At 36.7% G+C, this 19,519-nt stretch overlaps 4 protein-coding genes across 5 annotated transcripts in view; 2 read left to right on the top strand and 2 right to left on the bottom strand.

The window, feature by feature from the left end:
• Positions 1–24: 24 nt before the first annotated feature.
• Max (MYC associated factor X) lies at positions 25–2,474 on the top strand. 2 transcript variants are annotated; one of them, XM_083053652.1, is made up of 4 exons: positions 54–307; positions 382–441; positions 810–1,044; positions 1,485–2,474. In XM_083053652.1, the coding sequence occupies exons 1-4, from the start codon at positions 269–271 to the stop codon at positions 1,658–1,660; spliced, it is 510 nt and encodes a 169-aa protein (XP_082909778.1). In that variant the 5' UTR covers positions 54–268; the 3' UTR covers positions 1,661–2,474. The 2 variants fall into 2 exon arrangements, with proteins under 2 accessions (XP_082909779.1, XP_082909778.1); XM_083053653.1 differs by lacking the exon at positions 382–441 and having other exon boundaries at positions 25–307.
• A 373-nt stretch (positions 2,475–2,847) lies between these two features.
• Cox6b (Cytochrome c oxidase subunit 6B) lies at positions 2,848–6,287 on the bottom strand. The gene is made up of 3 exons (XM_083053654.1): positions 6,130–6,287; positions 3,754–3,860; positions 2,848–3,150 (listed from the first exon to the last, which is right to left on the bottom strand). Exons 2-3 carry the CDS (start codon positions 3,834–3,836, stop codon positions 2,982–2,984), a joined length of 252 nt encoding a protein of 83 aa, XP_082909780.1. The 5' UTR covers positions 3,837–3,860; positions 6,130–6,287; the 3' UTR covers positions 2,848–2,981.
• LOC145944941 (uncharacterized) lies at positions 3,867–5,232 on the bottom strand. The gene has a single exon (XM_083053651.1). It carries the CDS (start codon positions 5,177–5,179, stop codon positions 4,310–4,312), a length of 870 nt encoding a protein of 289 aa, XP_082909777.1. The 5' UTR covers positions 5,180–5,232; the 3' UTR covers positions 3,867–4,309.
• Positions 6,288–12,556: 6,269 nt separating the features above from the next.
• Mgl (low-density lipoprotein receptor-related protein megalin) overlaps positions 12,557–19,519 on the top strand; it is a 45,645-nt gene continuing 38,682 nt past the window's right edge. Inside the window, exon 1 of the mRNA XM_083053629.1 lies at positions 12,557–13,106. Within this exon, the coding sequence (XP_082909755.1) occupies positions 12,917–13,106 (190 nt within the window). The 5' untranslated portion in view covers positions 12,557–12,916. The remainder of the gene's footprint in view (positions 13,107–19,519) is intronic.

The following is a 19,519-nucleotide window of genomic DNA, read 5'->3' as shown; positions in this document are numbered from 1 at the left end:
TTCAGTCATGTCCAACCGAGGGGCGAGTGTCGGAAACAAATGTCAAATGTATGTCCGCAATCTTCATGACATGTGTTCGATGACAGATCGCAACGCGTTTACTGTTCAAGAGAGACTGTTTATTCTCGTCCTGAGTTTCGTCGATTTCGCTTCGTTCGGTCTCTCTAGTCCTCGCTTTTCGTCACGTGACTTTATCTTGTTCGGCGCTGAAATTGGCTCGCGTTTCTAGGATCTACTAAAATAAAGCTTCCTGCACCCTACAACAAGGATGAGCGACGATGATCGTGACATCGACATCGAGAGCGACGTGAGTGGGATCAGATTTTTTTGCGCGAGAGAGTTTTCTCGCTAACCGAACTCTCACGTATCTCTTTCTTTCAGGATGGCGAGGATTCAGATTCCAGGCTACGGCATTCTAACAACACGCAATATTTTTCACAGGTGAGCGTGAAATTTCCCCGCGATCGATCTTCATCATCTTCATCATCGTCATCATCATCGTCATCGTCATCATCATCGTCATCATCATCTTAATTGAGTCCTGTTGATGTCCCGCGAAGATTTTCATATTTTTTGCGCTCGATATTTTTGCACTCTTACAATCAGCGTATCTAATCTAATTAGCGATATACGCAGGTTATATTTGTGCATTGTTGATAAGAATGTTGGTTCTCTTTGTATTCTTTATGGATGACTATCAACGAATCAATGCCGGGTTTATTTCATAAACTCTGTTAGATTCCTTAGCTGAAGAGATAAAGGAGCAGGTTGTCGTAAACGAAATGTTAATATATTCTGTGTAATTCTAGGCAGAGAAAAGAGCACACCATAATGCATTGGAGCGAAAGCGACGGGACCATATCAAAGACAGCTTCTCGAATCTGCGAGATTCGGTGCCGTTTCTACAAGGGGAAAAAGTTGCCAGCAGGGCGCAAATCTTGAAGAAGGCAGCAGACTACATTCAATTCATGCGGCGCAAGAATACTACTAATCAGCAACACATAGATGATCTCAAGAGACAGAATAGTATTCTGGAAGTTCAGAGTAAGTATCTTATATAGTTGTACATAAAGAATGATAATTTGTTCTTGATCATGTGGTCAAGTTTTCAAAGCAGATAAAAAAATTAATCTACAAAGATACTACATTGAAATTTATTTGAAGTTAAATATAGTTTTAATATCTATATAGTGAGGAAAAAGAGTTACAGTTCACAAAAGGCTTTTTTTCTCAATTATTTACATCTAAAAAATTCATGATTATATTATAGTACAAAAAGTTAGAGCTACAACATCCTGTATAAAAGATTATGCTCCAATTTTGCTCATTTTACAGATATTATTTCTCAATAGTTGAGAAAAGCTACCAACACATTATTTATTTGTTCATAATACATTCTCTATTGTAAAACAATGTTTCTGTTATTGCAAACTAAGTGAGAGCGTAGAGTTTTATTCATTTGTCGATAACATTCATTTTTCCAGTTCGTTCGTTAGAGAAGGCTAATATTACCGGTACCTTTGCTGCCGAGATTTGCGAGCAGGTAGCAAAGGAATCAGGAAGTGGCTACAATGATACAGAATCGGAGTCCTCAGACAGCGAGACTGGCCAGGCAATTCGGCAACCAAAGAAGCTGAAGGTCACTGGCCTCCACCATTGACGACGATAGACCTGTACTTCCCCCCTCCCCCCCTTTCTTTGAATGTTATTTTTGTATGCTGATTTTCTCTCTCTCGTTGTTTAATAACAACACTTAATTGTATATTAAATTATAATGTGCGAATGTCCGTAGGTAGATAATTAAGTAAGTGATTTAGATTATGTCCTGTTACACATACATATATATATATATATAGGTGACCGCGAATGACCAGATGTCCAATAAAAACTTATAATCAACCACACAAGTTGCAGATATGACAATTTTTAATTAGTCTGAAGAATATATATGCAGGTTCCATTTGATTTTTCATTTTCTATTTTTCCTGCGCAAGATAATATGATTATTAAGACTCAGCAAAATTATGGTATCTACAATATGTTTGCGTTTACAATTTAATGTATATATAATATTTATTAAGCAATAATATTATATACGAATTATATCAATATATAAATAAGTCTGTCGATAGTATATACAATCGATCGCACGTTTCATTGCTGCAGTCGATTGTGTCTCTCTCCCTTGTCAAATCTGGAATCTAAATATTATCAACACAGATTAATTACGATAATGATTTTATTTGATTTATCGCTAATGATAACCAATGTTATCACAAATATTATATTGACGTGTCATAGTTTGCAAAAAATATTAACGACTCTTTTCTAAATAGCATCTGCATTGTTTTGATAGCTATGCTTTTTTATGCTCATTGTAGTGCGATTATTTTTCCCCCGCTTTATTGTTTATTCTTCGGCAGATTTACATTTTTATTGAAATTAGCTTCAACCTTCAGCTTACACTTCCTGCGCAGAATATTTATCGTGTTTATTGCATTAGAATAATTAACATCAATTATCTGAAGAAACGATTTATAGAAAGTGTCAATTAAATTGAAAGGATAAATTGAGCAAAAGAAAAAAAAAAACAGACTAGATGTAATGAATATTTTTATATTTAATTACATTTCTGAATCTATTAAACTTATATCAAAATTCGTGAGCGCGTGTCTTATTGATATAGAGTACGAAAAAGTAACATTTTGAATTATAAAATTGAAATCGGATATAATTTATATATACGATAAGAGAGGAGAATAATCACAGTGTGTCTATCCTCTATACTCTATATCAATCATCAAGCTGTTATGGGAAATCTTAATACGACGAGAGAGAGATAAAAGATTGAAGTGTCATTTAAATTTATTTAGGTACGAGTTATTTTACAAACAGGAAATGACACGCGATCCTAGCATCCTGTTCTTCGTTTAAAGAAGTCACTAAGATGAGAAGCAGATGTAATCGAACGCGGGGAGATCCTAGATGCGACCAGCAAACGTGCCCGCTTCGATCTGTTCATTCCACTTCTCTACCCAGGCGTTCGGACACATCGAGGCGTAAACTCTCTTAAAGTATTGGCAGGCCTCGTAATTCTCATTGTGCTTCTTCTTGCATCGATGGAAGTCTACGTAGCTCTGGTAACAGTATCTAGAGATCATTACATTTTATTAAAGATGCTATTTCGATTAATAATGAACAAGGTAAAATTGATTGATGTATCTATTTTCTCTGTTTTTATACGCAGATTTTTCTGTATGTGCATTTGTCACTGCGTTTCTGATGAGAATGAGAACTGAGGAAAATGTAATAGTGTAACAATGATGTAAATATGATTTCATCACGCTTGCAATGGTAAGATGTGTTAATGTAATTATACATCTCTGTTCTCTCTGATTATTTGCACAGCTTTTCATATATACATTTTTCCTCCTCTCTCTCAAATAAAATGTATACACTTGTTGAATATAACAATTTGAATTGTCAGTACAACTCTATATATACATTTTTTTCTTCAAGTTTAATCTTTCATATATAAATTTTCATATATAGTTAGACTAATATATTTATGATGAATTATTATATGATAAAAAGAATATAGTGTGAAAAAAATGTGAAAATATATTAATTATATTGCACTTTTTATTGTAAAATCAGAGTTTCTCAGATGCAAAGTAAAAAATTAATCATTTTACAATCTTGACATAGATTGGTATTAATTAAAATTAGACCGTTCTTTTGTTTTATTCTTACCTGGTCTGATTTTGATTAGGAAACCTAGGATCGAACGGTGCGGTTCGCAATGATTCCTCGGTGATCTCGGTTTGTTTCGTCATGCTTGCAGCAATATAGGGCACTGCCTAACAAGTCATAAATTATTTAATCTCTAAATTTTAGCACAGACTCTCTCGCGGATTGTTATTTCATCTCCTCTCTTCCTGCATCTACCCTCTCTTTCTGCCCGTAAATTCTATGTTTCTATGTTTCTCTCTCGCTCTCGTCCATTCGTCTCTCAAAACACACGCGACACTATATCACAAATGAATCTGCTTCTCTCGGCCACTTTTCCCTTCACCGTTATATTTATTTATTTTTTTTTTGTTTTTAGAGATTTTCGCAGAGAAATCTCATGACGCTGAACTTGGATGAACGTGAAGCTCGCATGAAACGAAAGAAGGGATGCCTCCAGAAGCATTATTCGTTCCACATTCTTAAGAATAAAACTACAGGTGTCTTACAGAAGAAAATTAATGAGCCAAGTATGTATATAAAGAAGGGAAAGTTATTTGACGACGCGAAAGTGTCCAAGTTATTTGACCAACGGTCGCGTGTTGTCTTCCTCCTGGCAGCAAACCTCCCGATACTTTTTCACCTCCGCCATGTACAGGGACCACGCGTCCTTTGGCTGCTCCACCGTCTGTTCTGTCTTTGGTTTCGCTACCATGCCGGTCTTCAGAATCCTGCCACCTCTTCTCTTGCCCACCATCAACGGCGGCGGTACTACAGGCTTCTCCTCTAGCACGGAAGAGGTGGTGGGTTTCTGCGCCGCAGGCTGCATTTGTTCCTGCATCTTCTTGAACATCTCCATAAAACTACCGTCGTTCTTGAAGGCGTTCGGTTGCGGAGCAACAGTCGCAGCCTGATGCATCACCTGGCTTCCCGCATCCTCTCCGTGTTCCTCCAACGCGTCCGACTCGTACGAGGGTGCCCTGTTGGAGTGATGCCTGCGGCTCTCCCTGTACCTGTGTCTGTCCCTGCTGCGATTACGACTGCGGCTACGTCTCTTGTCTCTCGAGCGGGACCTGCCGCGCGACCTCGATCGCGATCTGTCTCTTCTGGAATATTTGCGCGACCTGTCTCTGTCGCGATCCCGGTCCCGGTCCCGGTCGCTGGATCTCGACCGTCTGTGGGATCGTGCCGGGGGGGACGATCTGGAGCCGCTTCGACGACGTTTGGACCGTCGTTCCTGGAGCGGCGAGCTGTTTCGCGAGGATCTACTGCTCCGATGGTGCTGATCCGCGCTCGGCGAAGAGGGCGAACGCTGCCGCGAGCCGACTCTGCTCTTGTGGTTGCTGTCGTGTGTCGTACTGTAACTTGTGCTATACATAGGAGGCGAGGGCGGAGCAGGTGGCGATTCGGTATTCGACCTGGCGCTGCGTTCGTACCGCTTTGAATCCATCACGTTGCCGGGGCCAAAGGACTCAAGGACGGACACACCTATAAGGATAGAAACTGCCTTCCATGAGTTACACAGCTCATTCCAAATCCTCGCGCCTTCATCTGAACTTGGGCTTTTTAAATGTGTGCATTCGCGCGAGATATATATATAGAGAGAGAGACAGGCGGACTTAGAGCGAGAGAGCATAATGTAGTTCTGGTAGTTCATGTAAAAGTAGATAGCGAGAAAGAGAGGATGCTCGCTAATGAATCAAGGGCATTGCCTGCGATCACCAAGCTATCACTAATTTTATCAGACAATGTCTTACGTTACAAGAGGATACAGCATGGTGATCGCACTGTTTTGGCAGTGTGTCTCGAGGCAAGAAGGAACATATTTCAAGAAACAGAGAGACGTTCATAAAGAGGAATTCTTTGCTTTCTATACATGGGGTGCTTTCCAACAAGAACACAGTACGACACAGAGTATCATTCTATCTTTGTTGTTCACTGGGTATTTAAAGAAGATGAACGATACTCTGTGTCACACTGTGTCCTTGGAAAGCATCCATGATCTGTTTTTTCTGATGCATCACCGCAAATGGTATATGCAAAAACAATCAAAGCTAGATCCAGAAGGAGAGTTAACTTTAGTATTAATCAAACCCTACATTAATTTCAGGAATTCCTCATCCCTGGAGGAGGTTAACAGAAGGATGGGAGGGGATGAACTGATGGATATCGTCCTGCACGAGACGTAGATCACGTTTCTGGAGGATTCAGGATTCGGATACGAGAAGAAAAGAGGAAGAAGGTAGAGACAAACGCGAGAGACGTCTCTTGGATGACTTCCCTCGAGATCTACCACCGTGATGGCGAATACCCTCCTATCTGTCCTGCGCGACCGTCTCGTCGAGCGTCTCGCTGGACCGCCTAGTAAGTAACGCTAATTTATATTTGTATGCGTAATACCTTAATCAGCCGTGCGGTGCGGAAACAAAATGGCCACTAAGAAACACCGCGCCAGACGACGACTTCGTTACGTCATGTACTTCAAGGAGAGATCCCTCGTCCCGTTTGGTTCGCCACGAAGGTTGCGACGCGGCCTAGAGAGGCGTCCCATATGATCGTTTGACAGATGAGCGCTGATTTGACAGCTCGGCTGGACAAGAAATCCGGCCGTCCAATCCGCGATCTCGCGCGTCAATTTCAGCGCCATCTCTAGCTAGAGATATTCCTTTCGCGTTAGCTCTCTTCTGTTTTTTTTTTTTTTTAGTTAGTTTGTGGATCAGGCAGAAATTCGAGTAGAGTAGAGGCGCCAAATGTCCAACGTTCATTTTATTGCAATAATATCTAATTATTTGCAGTTTTTTTCGACGTTTCGTAAGTATACTTATTTGCGATGTGATACATTACAAATATATTAAGGTCGAACTCGAGAAGATGTATAATTTGCGACGAAAGTCGGAGCAGAACTCTGTTTATAACCTTATGTGCCGGCACATAGAAAATGGACGGGAGATACATCTACAAAATACATATCAAAATACATGCATACATATTTATAGATATGGGGCGCATGAAATTATTGATAAATTATTCTTAATTCTTGTTTTGAATTTCATCCTGAATTATGAAATCGTCAAAAACTGGTCGATGATATTATTAGCGTTCTTTATTCCTTGATAGCGACAAATCTTGTCTCGATATCTAGCGATTAGTTGACAATTTTTGCGGGAGATGACAGCAAAGTTATTATATTTGATTTGTTATATCATTATGTGTTATATATTTAAAACTTTTATATCTTTAAATATGTGTACCGAAATGAATATCATTATTGATATGAATATTTTCAGTACTACATAATAATAAGAGTACATATGTTTTGTGTATTCAAAAATGATGCAGTGTTTCAAATACTTTTTTTTACGAGTTGGAGTTTATCAATTTGTAATCTCTGTTTAATATATATCATTACACATATTGTGCATAAAAACCACGAAGAGTTTCATATCACGCTTCGTTCACACCCAAATTATCAACAAAAAATTAATTATAAGAGCGCGATATATATTTTTTTCGCATTAATTAAACATATATCGGAAAGATATCTGTGTCAATAATTGTTTTAAATCCTTGATGGAAGTAGAACGCAAAAATATGATGACGCAATCATTATTATACTGCTCATTTGTATTTAACGCGTGAATATCAGTTAGTAGTTCTTAATCGATGAATGAATCATAGAAAGTGTGCATATATATAATTAATGATAAGGAGTCTCCCAAATATGATTTCTATTTTTTTAATTCGTATGAATAATTTTTTGGCACAAATTAAATTAATTATTTTTTAACTAAGTTTAATTATTCAAGATATATAAATATAAAAGAGAGAAGAACAAATTGTTGCATTTGAATTATATAATTAATATTTTTATTTATTTAATTTTATATTATTTTATTTAATTTTATATTATAATTATTAACATCAATATTTGTACATCTATGTATGTGATAGTTCTATGATGAGCTCATTCTACTGATAAATCCACAACACACGATGCAAAGACATTAATTCATATGTTAATTTATGTATTTTTTAATATCTTAAATATGTTTTTTGATGGATTTATCAATAAATTTTTTCTTGATATAATTTCGAATATATTATTCGTAATAGATATATTTAATATGTATATATAAACAGTTTTTATACAAGGTTATAATGTAATTTACAATTTTGATATTTTTGCATATTTTTAATGTTAATTAATTTCAACAGATGGATGCCGACTTAATATTTTGGATATTCGTATAATAATATCAGCATTATAAGTTTGGAAAAAAAATGAATGGAATTTAAAATTTACGAGAGTTTTTGAATTAAATTAATTAAGTTTTTAAACTTGTACAAATAATTAGATACATTAAGATTTAAATATTTTTTAACTATATAAGGAAAGAAATTATAAATATTTTTACTTAAAAAAGTAATAACTCGCTAGCAATTATTAAGAATAAGCGACAGTTTGACTTATAATATTTCTCTAAATAAAATTATTAGTTTTTTCTTGCGAAAAAAATTAAGCTTTTATTTAATTTATATATCAATTTTCTTTTTCATCGGTAATATATTAATAATTATAATTTACACATTTAATGCAATTGCGCTATATGATTAAGTAAAATATAGTAATATAGAATTTATATTGCATAATAATTAAACGATTTCTTTCCAGGCCTCACAGTCACGATATGAAAATAACACACCAGCTATTATAACCCGGCATTAAAATCTCCTGACGTCACATCTCTTCCCGGCATCGATATTACTTTCCGATGATGCCAATAAACTGCCTGGTTCTTCAATCATCTTTAACTGAGCATACCAAATTTGGTATGCACATTTATTATGCATTTCACATACGATAGTTAATTATGTTTAAAAGTAACTCTTTATAGTTCAGCTTCTTTTCAATCAATCGGCTACTGTTTGACGAAGCAAAGTTTTTCGGAATAATTAATTGTGTTAATATACAATGACTCTCTCTCTCTCTCTTTCTCTCTCTTCAAATAATTTGTAAAATAATATACTAATGAAAGATTTCTCCAGTTAAAATGCACTAGTACTAGATAGTATTTACGCTTTTGTTACAAATTAAATGTTTCTTAAATATATAATTCTAAATTAATTGTAAAAAAGATCACACGTCTCGAAATTTAATTTTATATATCTTTTAAGCTGTCAAAAAATGTCGTTTCTTTCAGAACACGTCATTACATTGGCACGTAAAAATGTTCATACTGGTATTACGAGAATCGCGGAAGTTATTGTTTTGTAACATGAAGAGAGACAGAGAGAAAGAGTGAGAAGGAGAGAGAATGAAAGGAAGAAAGAGAGAAAGAGAGAGATGCCAATGGAGCAATTTCATCACGGCGATGCGACACGGCATCTCTCTCTCTCTCTCTCTCTCTCTCTCTCTCTTCTCTCTTTCTCTCTCTCTTATCGCGCGGTAGTCCTTGAAGTTCTCCGCGGACCGAAAGAGGAGGGAATCGTGCACCAAGCTCCACGCGTTGTAAGCGAGTTTTGACCTTGTGGCATTTGGTACCTGTCCGTACCAGCCGACGCGCATACAACTCCACACCCAATCGCACAAGCGCGCGAGCAAAATAACTAAGTATACCAGTATCTCCTTCCCTCGTTCGAATCCGTCTCTCTCCCTCTCTTTCTCTCTCTTGCTTCTTCCTTCTCTCCCTCTCTCGCTCGCTCGCTCACACATCTCACTCTCTTCTTCTCTTGCTCACCTTTCCTCTATCCGCTCGCTCACGCAATCCTCGCGCGCACGCGTACATCGCCGGGTCTTAATGGCGATGTAACGGGGACGCAACTACACGACGCGATAATGACGAAGTTGATATCGTCGCAAAGATGCGTCTTGACCTTTTCATTTCACTCTGAGGACATTGATTTTGCGCATCCTTCGAGAAATTGCTCGTTCCGGTTCCTCGTCAAATTATTTAACTGGGTCAAATTGGGTTATTGACCGTTGTTTTATACGAAGAATATAGGTATTTTTTTCAATATTTAGTTTCTTTTTAAATAGATTTATTCTCTCTCTCTCTCTCTCTCTCTCTCTCTCTCTCTCTCTCTCTCTCTCTCTCTCTCTCTCTTCGATTAATAATGTAATAAAACTCTTTTGCATTTTTTTGATAGTTTTTATATCGGCAGTCGAACGAGGCTGAAAAGGCAAAATCGAGAATATAGACAAGATAATCTCCGATGAATAAGTCTCTCGAAAAAAGCCTAACTGTATCTATATAATATATATGTAACAAAAAACATAGAAAAGCGCTTAAGAAGTATTTAGGAGAGAGATAATATGTTTAAATATAGCAAATTTGAAGTTGATATTTTAAAAGAGATAATTTTAAGGAAGGTTTTTTATCGCAAAGTAATAAATATTTCAATAATACACCGGTTGACAATTTGTAGAGAATAATTTTTCGTAGAATAATATGTGTCTATTTCCTAGTCTATTTGTCAATCAGTATATAAAATTAATATATTTCAAATTATATGCATCCAATTTAATCGCTTATAACTATCGAAATATAGATTTCTCGATGCTTCTGGCAAAAAAAATCGACTTTGCATTCCTCAGAGAGTAAACTTAAAATTGCTCATTGTCTGTATACATATATAAGACATTAATCATATAAATATTTGTGTATTTAGATCTCCATCTGATGACGCGGTTACACGATCCTGCTGAATGCTGCCGGGCCGAGGATATTTTCGAGTTCTCCAGCAAGATTCGGAGAGGTCTGGATGTCTTGGAGAGGTGGTAGAATCGTCTCGGTGTCACCGCATGACACCGCGTGAGCCGAGCGTATTTACGTCGCGGGACAATGGAAAAGGTCGCGCCGCAGCAGCGGGGCTGTGGCATTTGCGGCGTTCATCACTAATAAACGTGCTTGCGAGAAAACGCGCAACGTACGTATATCATACATAATATATATATATATATATATTAGGCCGATTGGTATATGAAACGTCTCGTAGACGGGCCTTTCTGCGAGGAGCGGAATTCCCCGTGAAAGAAACAGTGCGAGTTGTGTCTCTCGGTATTTATCAGCACACGCAGCTGTACGATTAACCCAACGACCCTAATTCGCAGACATTACATTATGCGTTATTATATATTATTTTCGTAATTTCAATCGTGGGCCCAGGTTGGCGATTAAAATTTTTTCAAGACAGCGTGTGACATTTAAAAAATAATTTTACGACACATAAATTTGCGAGGAATCTAGAAATTTAAGAATTTAAGTGTACAAATAATAATATTATTATTTGTACATTTAAATTATAGTATATTATCTATCATTATCTATTATGTTATTATTTTAATATTATTATACTCAATAATAATATTTGAAAATATCAAGTGTGCTAGGAAGTAGAGGAATTCTAGCGAAGTGTCTGACAAAGAGACAACAAACATTTAATTGACTAGATAAGAGTGTCTGTAATATTATTTCTTAGTAAAAGACAAGCACTTGCTTATATCTACAATTCATTATCATATATTGAATATAAATTTCTTAGCTGCATTTTTTTAAATATCTTCTGCATTTGATGACAAGACAAACGCGTGTATTTAGATGAGGAAAGGGAGAAAAAAATGAGAAATCTAAACGGATGTACAGACGGAACTACATTGTTGTATTAATATTTGATTTGCACTGTTACGATTGTTAATCGCAAGTTTCTGGAGATCTCTCTTCATTCTTAATGCAAGGCGACGAAGTCCGGATACGCGGTAAACGTCAATTAAGCCAGTTTGTCTGCAAAAAAACGCTTAGTCAGACGGCAAGGTTAATCGTCGTAACCGACGATTTTCTTCGATGTTTGCCCGAGCAGATTTGAGAACTGTCATCGAACGCGGATGTATCTAATTAAATCGTCGCGTCTTTCATCTCGTCGCGATCGCTTATGAACTCGTAATAAAACTTCGCAAGGTGGGAGGCGGAAGAGCGACCGTAATTTTCAGTTACGTCGCGGAATTTTCCAAATTCGCGTGCACTGACATGTGCGAACGATGTTCGACGTAAAGCTATCTTGTCAGAGCGATTTCGAGAACCGAATAGAGCCGCCGTGACGCAAGATCTAAAATGATAGAGCCATATGTTCGTCGAGGATTGTCAGGAAATGTGTTGTTGATGCTAAACAATCTCGAGAATTCGATAATTAAAAAAATTTAAAGAATTCAGTATATTTAAAGATTTCTCAATCGTTGGGAAATATAAAGAAACGCGACACATTGAGCGTGTGAAAGTTTCCATTCTTCCACGGAAATTGTTCTCTTCTTTGACGCATATAAAATCGCGTAAAATGTGCCGTTTAAATAAAGACTGGGCCTATGAAAAAGACCCTCTCGACTTTCGTTTCGCACGCTTAAATTCGCAGTTTCCCAGTTTGATTAATTTTCAAGACAGACATTAATTCGCTAAAATACTCTCTCTTTTATATAAAACATTATCTTTTAATTATATTTATAATTAAAAACAGAGTTTTTTTCTAATTATTTTACTATACAATTGCGCTTATATTATAAATTTTTCTACATTATATAAATACGCATTGTAAAAAAGATTAAAACGGATATTTTTTTTGTCTGACAATAGATTTCGCAACTTCGAGTTTCCTCCACCTGTCATCTGTCATCTGTCAAATGACGATGTCGACGCCAAGGAGCCGCAAATTTGAAATCGGAGCGAGTCTCGCGCGTCTCCCGTGTGCGCCGAACTTCTCGACGGGCCCCCTCCCCCCCCCCACCACCTCGGCCTGATTAGGGAGGGGCGCGGTGGCGCCATGTTGGGTCCGCGCGCGGCACGCATCAGTCGCCCGATGACTGCGACCGCGTACACGTCGTCACGCACGAGCCATGAATTGAACCCGCGTTCGCTCGTGTCGCGCGTCCTCTTCGTTTTCTATCTTTTTTTTTTTAATTTATTCCTCTCGTCCGCGAAACGGGTTCGCGGAGATTCCCCCGTCCGGGAGGTCGTCTGACGGAAGTGTAGGATCGCGGAGAGGAAGATTTCGTGGAGAATATCCGCGTGAAGAAGTGTGTGCGTGTGCCTGTGCTGGACTCTCCTGTCTCGGTCCGCATCTGACGAGCAAACGCGGTGAAAAAGAGCAAGAGGAGTGAGGATCCGAGGAGCGGGAAAGAGAGGCGGACAACCGGCGTGCGATGGCTGTGCGGCCTCGGCGCGTCGATTCTTCCGGTGGTGAACGCGCTTCCGGAAGTGTCGGGGACTCCTCCTCGATCGGGACTTCTTTATCCGCCGTGCGATGGACCGCCAGGACTACGTTCGTCGTCCTCGCGACGACCCTCGCCGTCGTCTTCAGCCTCGTCGCCGACGTCGCGGCCATCAGACCGGGTGAGTCTCACCTTCGAATTTCTTCTTATTTCTTCTTTTTTCGCCTCCTCCGAGAGAGGAGAGATCCGCTTTCGCCGATTGGGGAAAGCAATCTATCGATCATTTTTCAAATTATCTGTCAAACTCCTTTCGCGGTATTTTGAAAATATACTACCCGCGAAAATATACAAGTGCGTGAAGATGGCGGAGAGATGTCTCTCTCGGAATTTTTCACCGATTTACGATTACGTCGTTGATTGACTAATTTTTGCTTCGATACTTATATCGTTTGTTTATATTTTTTTTGCTTGTGTTAATTAAAATATTGTTTACACTTTTTTCGCTTCTCGAGCATTCCTTTGTAGGAATGTTTATGTGACTTTGCACTTTGATTATCTTTTTTATTGAACACGTTTTACTTCATACAATATTTTACAATACTTATTATCGCGCAAGCGTTGCGGAAGAGATTGCGTCGCGAATAAATATATTGATGAATTTGAAAAGTTTCGGAAAATATATTTTATACATTTTCTGCTTTTAATTGAAAAGTTTCCCCAAAGCCTCGAGCTTGCTTTGAATTATAAAACTGGCTTTTTACTGATCGATCGATATTTTAAATGATTTAAATATCGATTAGAGTTAGGCGAATCCTTAATATCAAACGTGTTAATCTTCTTTAGGATTTGACCCACTAGCGACCATCAAAGTGGTAAAACGGTAAAAACAGCTTCGTGTAAATGGGTCTCTTTCGTGTTTCAACTTTGAATATTTTTTGGTCCAAGTTTATTCGTAACCTCTTTTTAAAACTCGGATCATTTTAATTCGCCGCATAATTATAAACGACAATGATTGTCGCGGGATACTTTAGATAATTAATTTCGTTATTTTCTACCTATTATTATGACGATTCAGAAAGATTCAACTAGCATCGCTCGATCAAATGCACTTTTCTATGTTGAACTTTCTAAATCGAACTTTCTGTTTTATTAAATAATTAGTCTAAACCTCCAGTCGGCAATAATTTGACTTTAATGACAAAGTTGTGAAACAGGTTCTAAAAAATTTACACAGAATAATATATAGTATGGAAAGAATTTTCTGAGAATTTCTCTGATTAATATTTATCGCAATAAAAATAATAATATCTATCACAATAAAATATAAAATATAAAATTTGATTAATTTTACTAAACTACATAGTAAAATTAATCAAACATATTTTATATTTTATTGTGATAGATATTATTATTTTTATTGCGATAAATATTAATCAGAGAAATTCTCAGAAAATTCTTTCCATACTATATTATTTCATCATTACCATGATTTTCAGGATAAATTCTAAGAGAAAATTCTCTCAGTGTAGTAATTAATATTTCTTTCACTTTTTTTTCCGAAGACTTGAAAGAATTATATTAACATATCTCTCATACATCTTCACCGTTTTTAATCTGATTGGTTAATTAAAAAAAATTGATAACATATAAGTTTCGGAAACCAATATTTGCGATATTTCTCACGAAAATAATTCAAATATTATTCGAGAGATCGCAAGTATTTAATGAAAAGATGACGCTTGGCCAGGCTTGTCTTCTTTTTTTCCTTCTCGTCTCGAATACTGATGCTGCCTACTGTTATCATAGTGCAAACTGTTACGTTTACTTTTTTTCCTACACTCGCGCGTGGGAGGGGAGGGATAGGTGAGTGTAGGGGGGAGGGTAGAAGAAAAAACGGAAACCGGTTTCGCGCGGAGTAGAGAGAGAGAGAGAGAGAGAGAGAAAGAGGAGGAGGTTCTCCAAAAATAAAAACTTGGATGTGTGCGCACCGAATATATCGGACCGGTTCATCCAGATCACAGATTTTCCGAATTCCATTTTTCTACTTTTCCTATCAGCTGTCCCTCTCGAGATCCTCCACATAGGTATATATTGCGCGCTTTTCGAAGATAGAAAACCGGTTTTATCTCTGGACCACAGGAGACTCTGTGTGGATAAAGTGTGACACAATGCTCGTGTCTAGGTTGCGCGGGAGAGAGACCCTGGCAAAGGAGACACATTTGAAGAATCCTTTCGATAAAACGAGACGCGCTCATCTGACGTTTCTAATGTGACTCTCCATAAATCACTGACATTGTGAACTTCATTAATAGTTCGAAGGCGATGTATAAATAAAACGGCGAAACTTTTTCCCGTAGAAATATATGCGTTAGAAATATACCGTAAGCACAAACAGGAATCACGTTGACTCGGACTACTTTATCAGTGTAGAAAAGAAGAATGCGGGTGAAGAATCAAGGTTACTTTGCCTCACATTTATTTTACACACATAGTAATGAAAAAACATTTTTTTTAATTTGATACATATACAACATTTGCAGAGTGTAAAAAAGCTTTAACTCTTTTTTCCTAAAATTAATTTGCTGTATTTTATCATAATTTTTTTTATTTAAAAAAAGACGTATAAATGTATATAAGAAAAGAATAGTATAAAAATATGTTATCTGCAGGTTTGTAAAAGATTTATAAATTCGTTATTTGCTTTCCTTATCAATCTAACATTCGCTGTTTTTGAAGCAAACAAATTTGAAAGTTAACACGCAATCTCGGAATTCTGTTTTCATCATAGACTAAAGTTATTTTGCAGTCTATGCGTGCAATCATGCCGTGAGCGATATTAAATAAGCGATCCTTTTTCTTCTTTGTATACACATATACGCATACTTAAATGCATACATTCATATTTGACGAGCATGAAACATGCAATCGCGAAGATAACGCCGACACCAGGAGGGTAAATATCAATATGTTGTCGTTTGGCTAAATTAAATCTCTGACCTTCCATGATGAACTTGTTACTCAATCCAGCAGAGTGCGTCGGCCATTTAAAACGTTATCAAATCGGTGGATTTTTTTGCAGCGTAACAGGTGGATTTTATATAAAATATTTTTTTTTATTTATATCTTTGTCCTCTCTTTTTTTTCTTCTATAATAATTATAATAATGACTCTCTGTTTTTTTAGATTAAACATTTTTTTATTAATATGATTGCGGTTTCTGTTACACTTTTTCATTATTACGACTTTATTTAATTATCGTATGATATAAAATTTTATAAATTTCGAATGCAAAATTCCAGTTTCTCTGATACTTAATCTTTTCACATAAATCTTTACTTATTATAAATGAGATGGCAAGAGGATATATAGTCATTTATCGTTAGTTTTATTCACGTCGATGATCAGTTTCTTTTTTTTTTTTCTCTCTTTCGAAAAAGATGCAGATGCAAATGTGTAAAAATTGTAAGCGCGATAACACGATCTTTGATAAAAAGGAAAGTAAATCGTAATTTTATCGTTCGCGAGATATTGCGTCCCGAGGGGAAGGGAAAGTTATTCTTCGGAGGCGCACATTTTTCGAAAAATGGTTGCTGCCAAAAACACCTCGCGAAAAGCTCAGACGTACCATTGTGGGCCAAGTTAGGGGGGAAGGGAACAAGTGGGACGAATCAGTGGGTCGACGAAACGACCTTCGTACTCGAGAGCGTCGTGAGTTTGCAAGCTCTGATTCCCGCGACGCTCGCAGAAGACGAGAAAGTTCTTCTCCCCGAGGAGTCTGGTAGTTCTTTGACGTATTTAGAGCCGATCTCTCTCTTATAGTGACAAAATAATCGAACGGCAAATTTTTTCCAAATTTTTCAATCTCCCTCCATCGATTGGGAGCTACATAAATGTCATCCACACCAATCTTCAGTTTTTCACGTTTGGCTTTTCATATTTTTCTTATTTGAATACAATTTATTTAGAGCTATCTCTTACAGCGACAAAATAATCGAACAATCATTTGTTTCAACATTTTTTTATCTTCCTCCATTGATTGAGCGCTATATAAATATCATACATATCTATCCTCAATTTTTTACATTTAATTGGTCCAGATGATATCGAAATTACATTTTTTTTATTTAAATACGAAAAGTTGAATATTTGAATAATTCTCCCAATGACACGTATCCTCTGATCGAAATTTTCACGGAAAAAGAAATTAGCTACCATAGTTAAATTTTAGCTATGGTAACTAATATTTTTTAGCTACAGTTTAAGGGAGAATTCTACAACTAAATTTCATGTGTAATATATTAGGGAGAGCTAAAATTTAGCTAAAGTTTATGATCGATATCAACGAAGAGATGTTGAAAATGAGGAAGAGATATGTGATAAAAAATATAAGAGATCTCTTATTATACATCTCTTCCTCATACATAGATTTCGAATGTCACTTTCAAATTCAACGCGAAGAACGATTTCTCCGAAATTTTCCGAGGAAAATTTCACGTCGTTCACATGAGACGGCAGTATTTTTTTTTGCGGTCGGAGGAAACGACATTTCCTGAATACGAAATCGAATAGCGGCATCGGCGGAAACTCACGAAGTCACGATCGGCAGATAGTCAGAAGTCGGCGTGGCCGGCTATCGAAAGAACCGACTCTCATAAGAAACGAAGCATTAAAATAAAGAGAGAAATTGCCACAAATGTTGCAATAATTAACAGCCTCCTACAAAATTTTTTATAAGGGAAGAGCTCTATGTTTTTGTGAATCATATATTTATAGAAAATAATTTTTAATTGCAATTTCTATCCCTCTAACACTGTTTAACAACGTTTAAGCAGATGCTTGCAGTGATTTCATTTACGTCCGTCTAGACGTGACGTTGTCACGTGCGATTGATCGATCGTTGCTATATTGAAGCGTATCAGATTTACCGTCTCAACTACCAAGACATTAAATCATTAAAGAATATCTCGAAAGGGATTATTATACACTGACAGATTTTTCTCTTAGAATTTATCTTGAAAATCATGGTAATCATGGGACAAAATGGTATGGGAAGAATTTTATGAGAATTTCTCTGATTAATATTTATCACAATAAAATATAAAACATGTTTGATTAATTTTACTAAACTGCATAGTAAAATTAATCAAATATATTTTATATTTTATATTGTAATAGATATATATATATTATTGTGATAAATATTAATTCTCATAAAATTCTTTCCATATCATATTATCCCACAATTACCATGATTTTCAGGGTAAATTCTAAGAGAAAATTCTCTCTGTGTGATTTGTTAAAATATTTATTTACATATGTATATGACACATACACATATTTTTACATGTATATATAATTACATATTATATATACATATTATATACATATATTTTATATATTATATATATATATATATATATATAATATTATATGAATATTATTATATTAATATTAATATTATATGAAACTGCCTTTGAATCGGAACATCTGGCATAACAATTCACCCGCAAAATATCTCTCTCTCTCTCTCTCTTATCGATGAAAAAATTATTATCTATGTACATCCGTAGCCAAATTCGACTTGAAAGACAAGGCAGAAAATTCTTTTCTCCACAAGCAGAGAGCCCCATTGATATCAGCGCTAGACGTAACTTTAACTAGGTTTTCTCATAGAGCCCGTTGTTTTCGAACAACGGGCGTTTAGCAATGCACGGACGGAGACGCGAGGCGTCGAATAAATTTATAGGTGAGGAGGGAACTCGGCGCGAGAGCGAGAACGAGAGGGCCATCCGTTCTCCAACGTGCGGTTGTCCTTCTTCCGTCTCGCTCGCGCTCCTCGTGTTCGCTCGCGAAGAGATAGCCTGGCTTCTCCTCGTGGCTGGCAGGTAAAGTCAGTAGGCGGACTCAGGTTCGTTCACCTCGGCCTAGCGGCCGACCGGATAGCGGGACCCTGGCTTTCGTCGTCGTCGTCGTCGTCGTCGTTGTCATCGTCATCGTCATCCTCGTCATCGTTGTCGTCTTCGTCGTCGCATGGCAAACGTGTGTTCGATCATACACCGGGACATTCGCGCGAATTACACGCTCGTACATCTATTTCTGTAGCTTGAGACTCTTACAGACGCAAGTAGCGAAAATGAAGGTATCCGTTCGTACGTGTCTGTCTGTCTTTATCAGGGATGTATTGAATTATTAGACAACGGTGCAACTTCTCTCTCATTCTCTCTCTCTGTCACGGAAAAAAATATTAGCCCCACCATAGCTAAATTTTAGCTGCCTATATCACACCTGAAATTTAGCTATGGTAGCTAGAATTTAGATATGGTAACTAAATTTCAGGTATACTATATAGGGACAGGTGGCTAATATTTTTAGCTAGCTCTATATTATACTTGAAATTTAGCTATAGCTAATATTTTTTTTCGTGACGTTGATTTATCCTGATTTATTGTGATTTCTTGGTAAAAGGAGAACCAGGTTTTATTTTTTATTTACACTCTTAAAGCTTTATTCGTCAAAATTCTTCATTTTATGTCGAATAATTTTGTCGCAACGTTAATGAAATCGCAATATTAATATCACCACCGTGTGTTTTAA

The sequence above is a fragment of the Prenolepis imparis genome, unplaced genomic scaffold (assembly GCF_030444845.1).
Source record: "Prenolepis imparis isolate NDT839.2.m4 unplaced genomic scaffold, iyPreImpa1.0 SCAF_14, whole genome shotgun sequence".
In the NCBI taxonomy this organism is placed as follows: domain Eukaryota; kingdom Metazoa; phylum Arthropoda; class Insecta; order Hymenoptera; family Formicidae; genus Prenolepis; species Prenolepis imparis.
This window is presented reverse-complemented; position numbering and strand designations above follow the sequence as displayed.

Bases quoted from the DNA above. Each gene is read 5' to 3' on its own strand.
- Max (XM_083053652.1), top strand. From the start codon at position 269: ATGAGCGACGATGATCGTGACATCGACATCGAGAGCGAC. The intron at 308-381 runs GTGAGTGGGATC...TCTTTCTTTCAG, and splicing joins ACATCGACATCGAGAGCGAC to GATGGCGAGGATTCAGATTC. The intron at 442-809 runs GTGAGCGTGAAA...GTGTAATTCTAG, and splicing joins ACACGCAATATTTTTCACAG to GCAGAGAAAAGAGCACACCA.
- Cox6b (XM_083053654.1), bottom strand. From the start codon at position 3,836: ATGACGAAACAAACCGAGATCACCGAGGAATCATTGCGAACCGCACCG. The intron at 3,151-3,753 runs GTAAGAATAAAA...AATGATCTCTAG, and splicing joins CCTAATCAAAATCAGACCAG to ATACTGTTACCAGAGCTACG.
- LOC145944941 (XM_083053651.1), bottom strand. From the start codon at position 5,179: ATGGATTCAAAGCGGTACGAACGCAGCGCCAGGTCGAATACCGAATCG.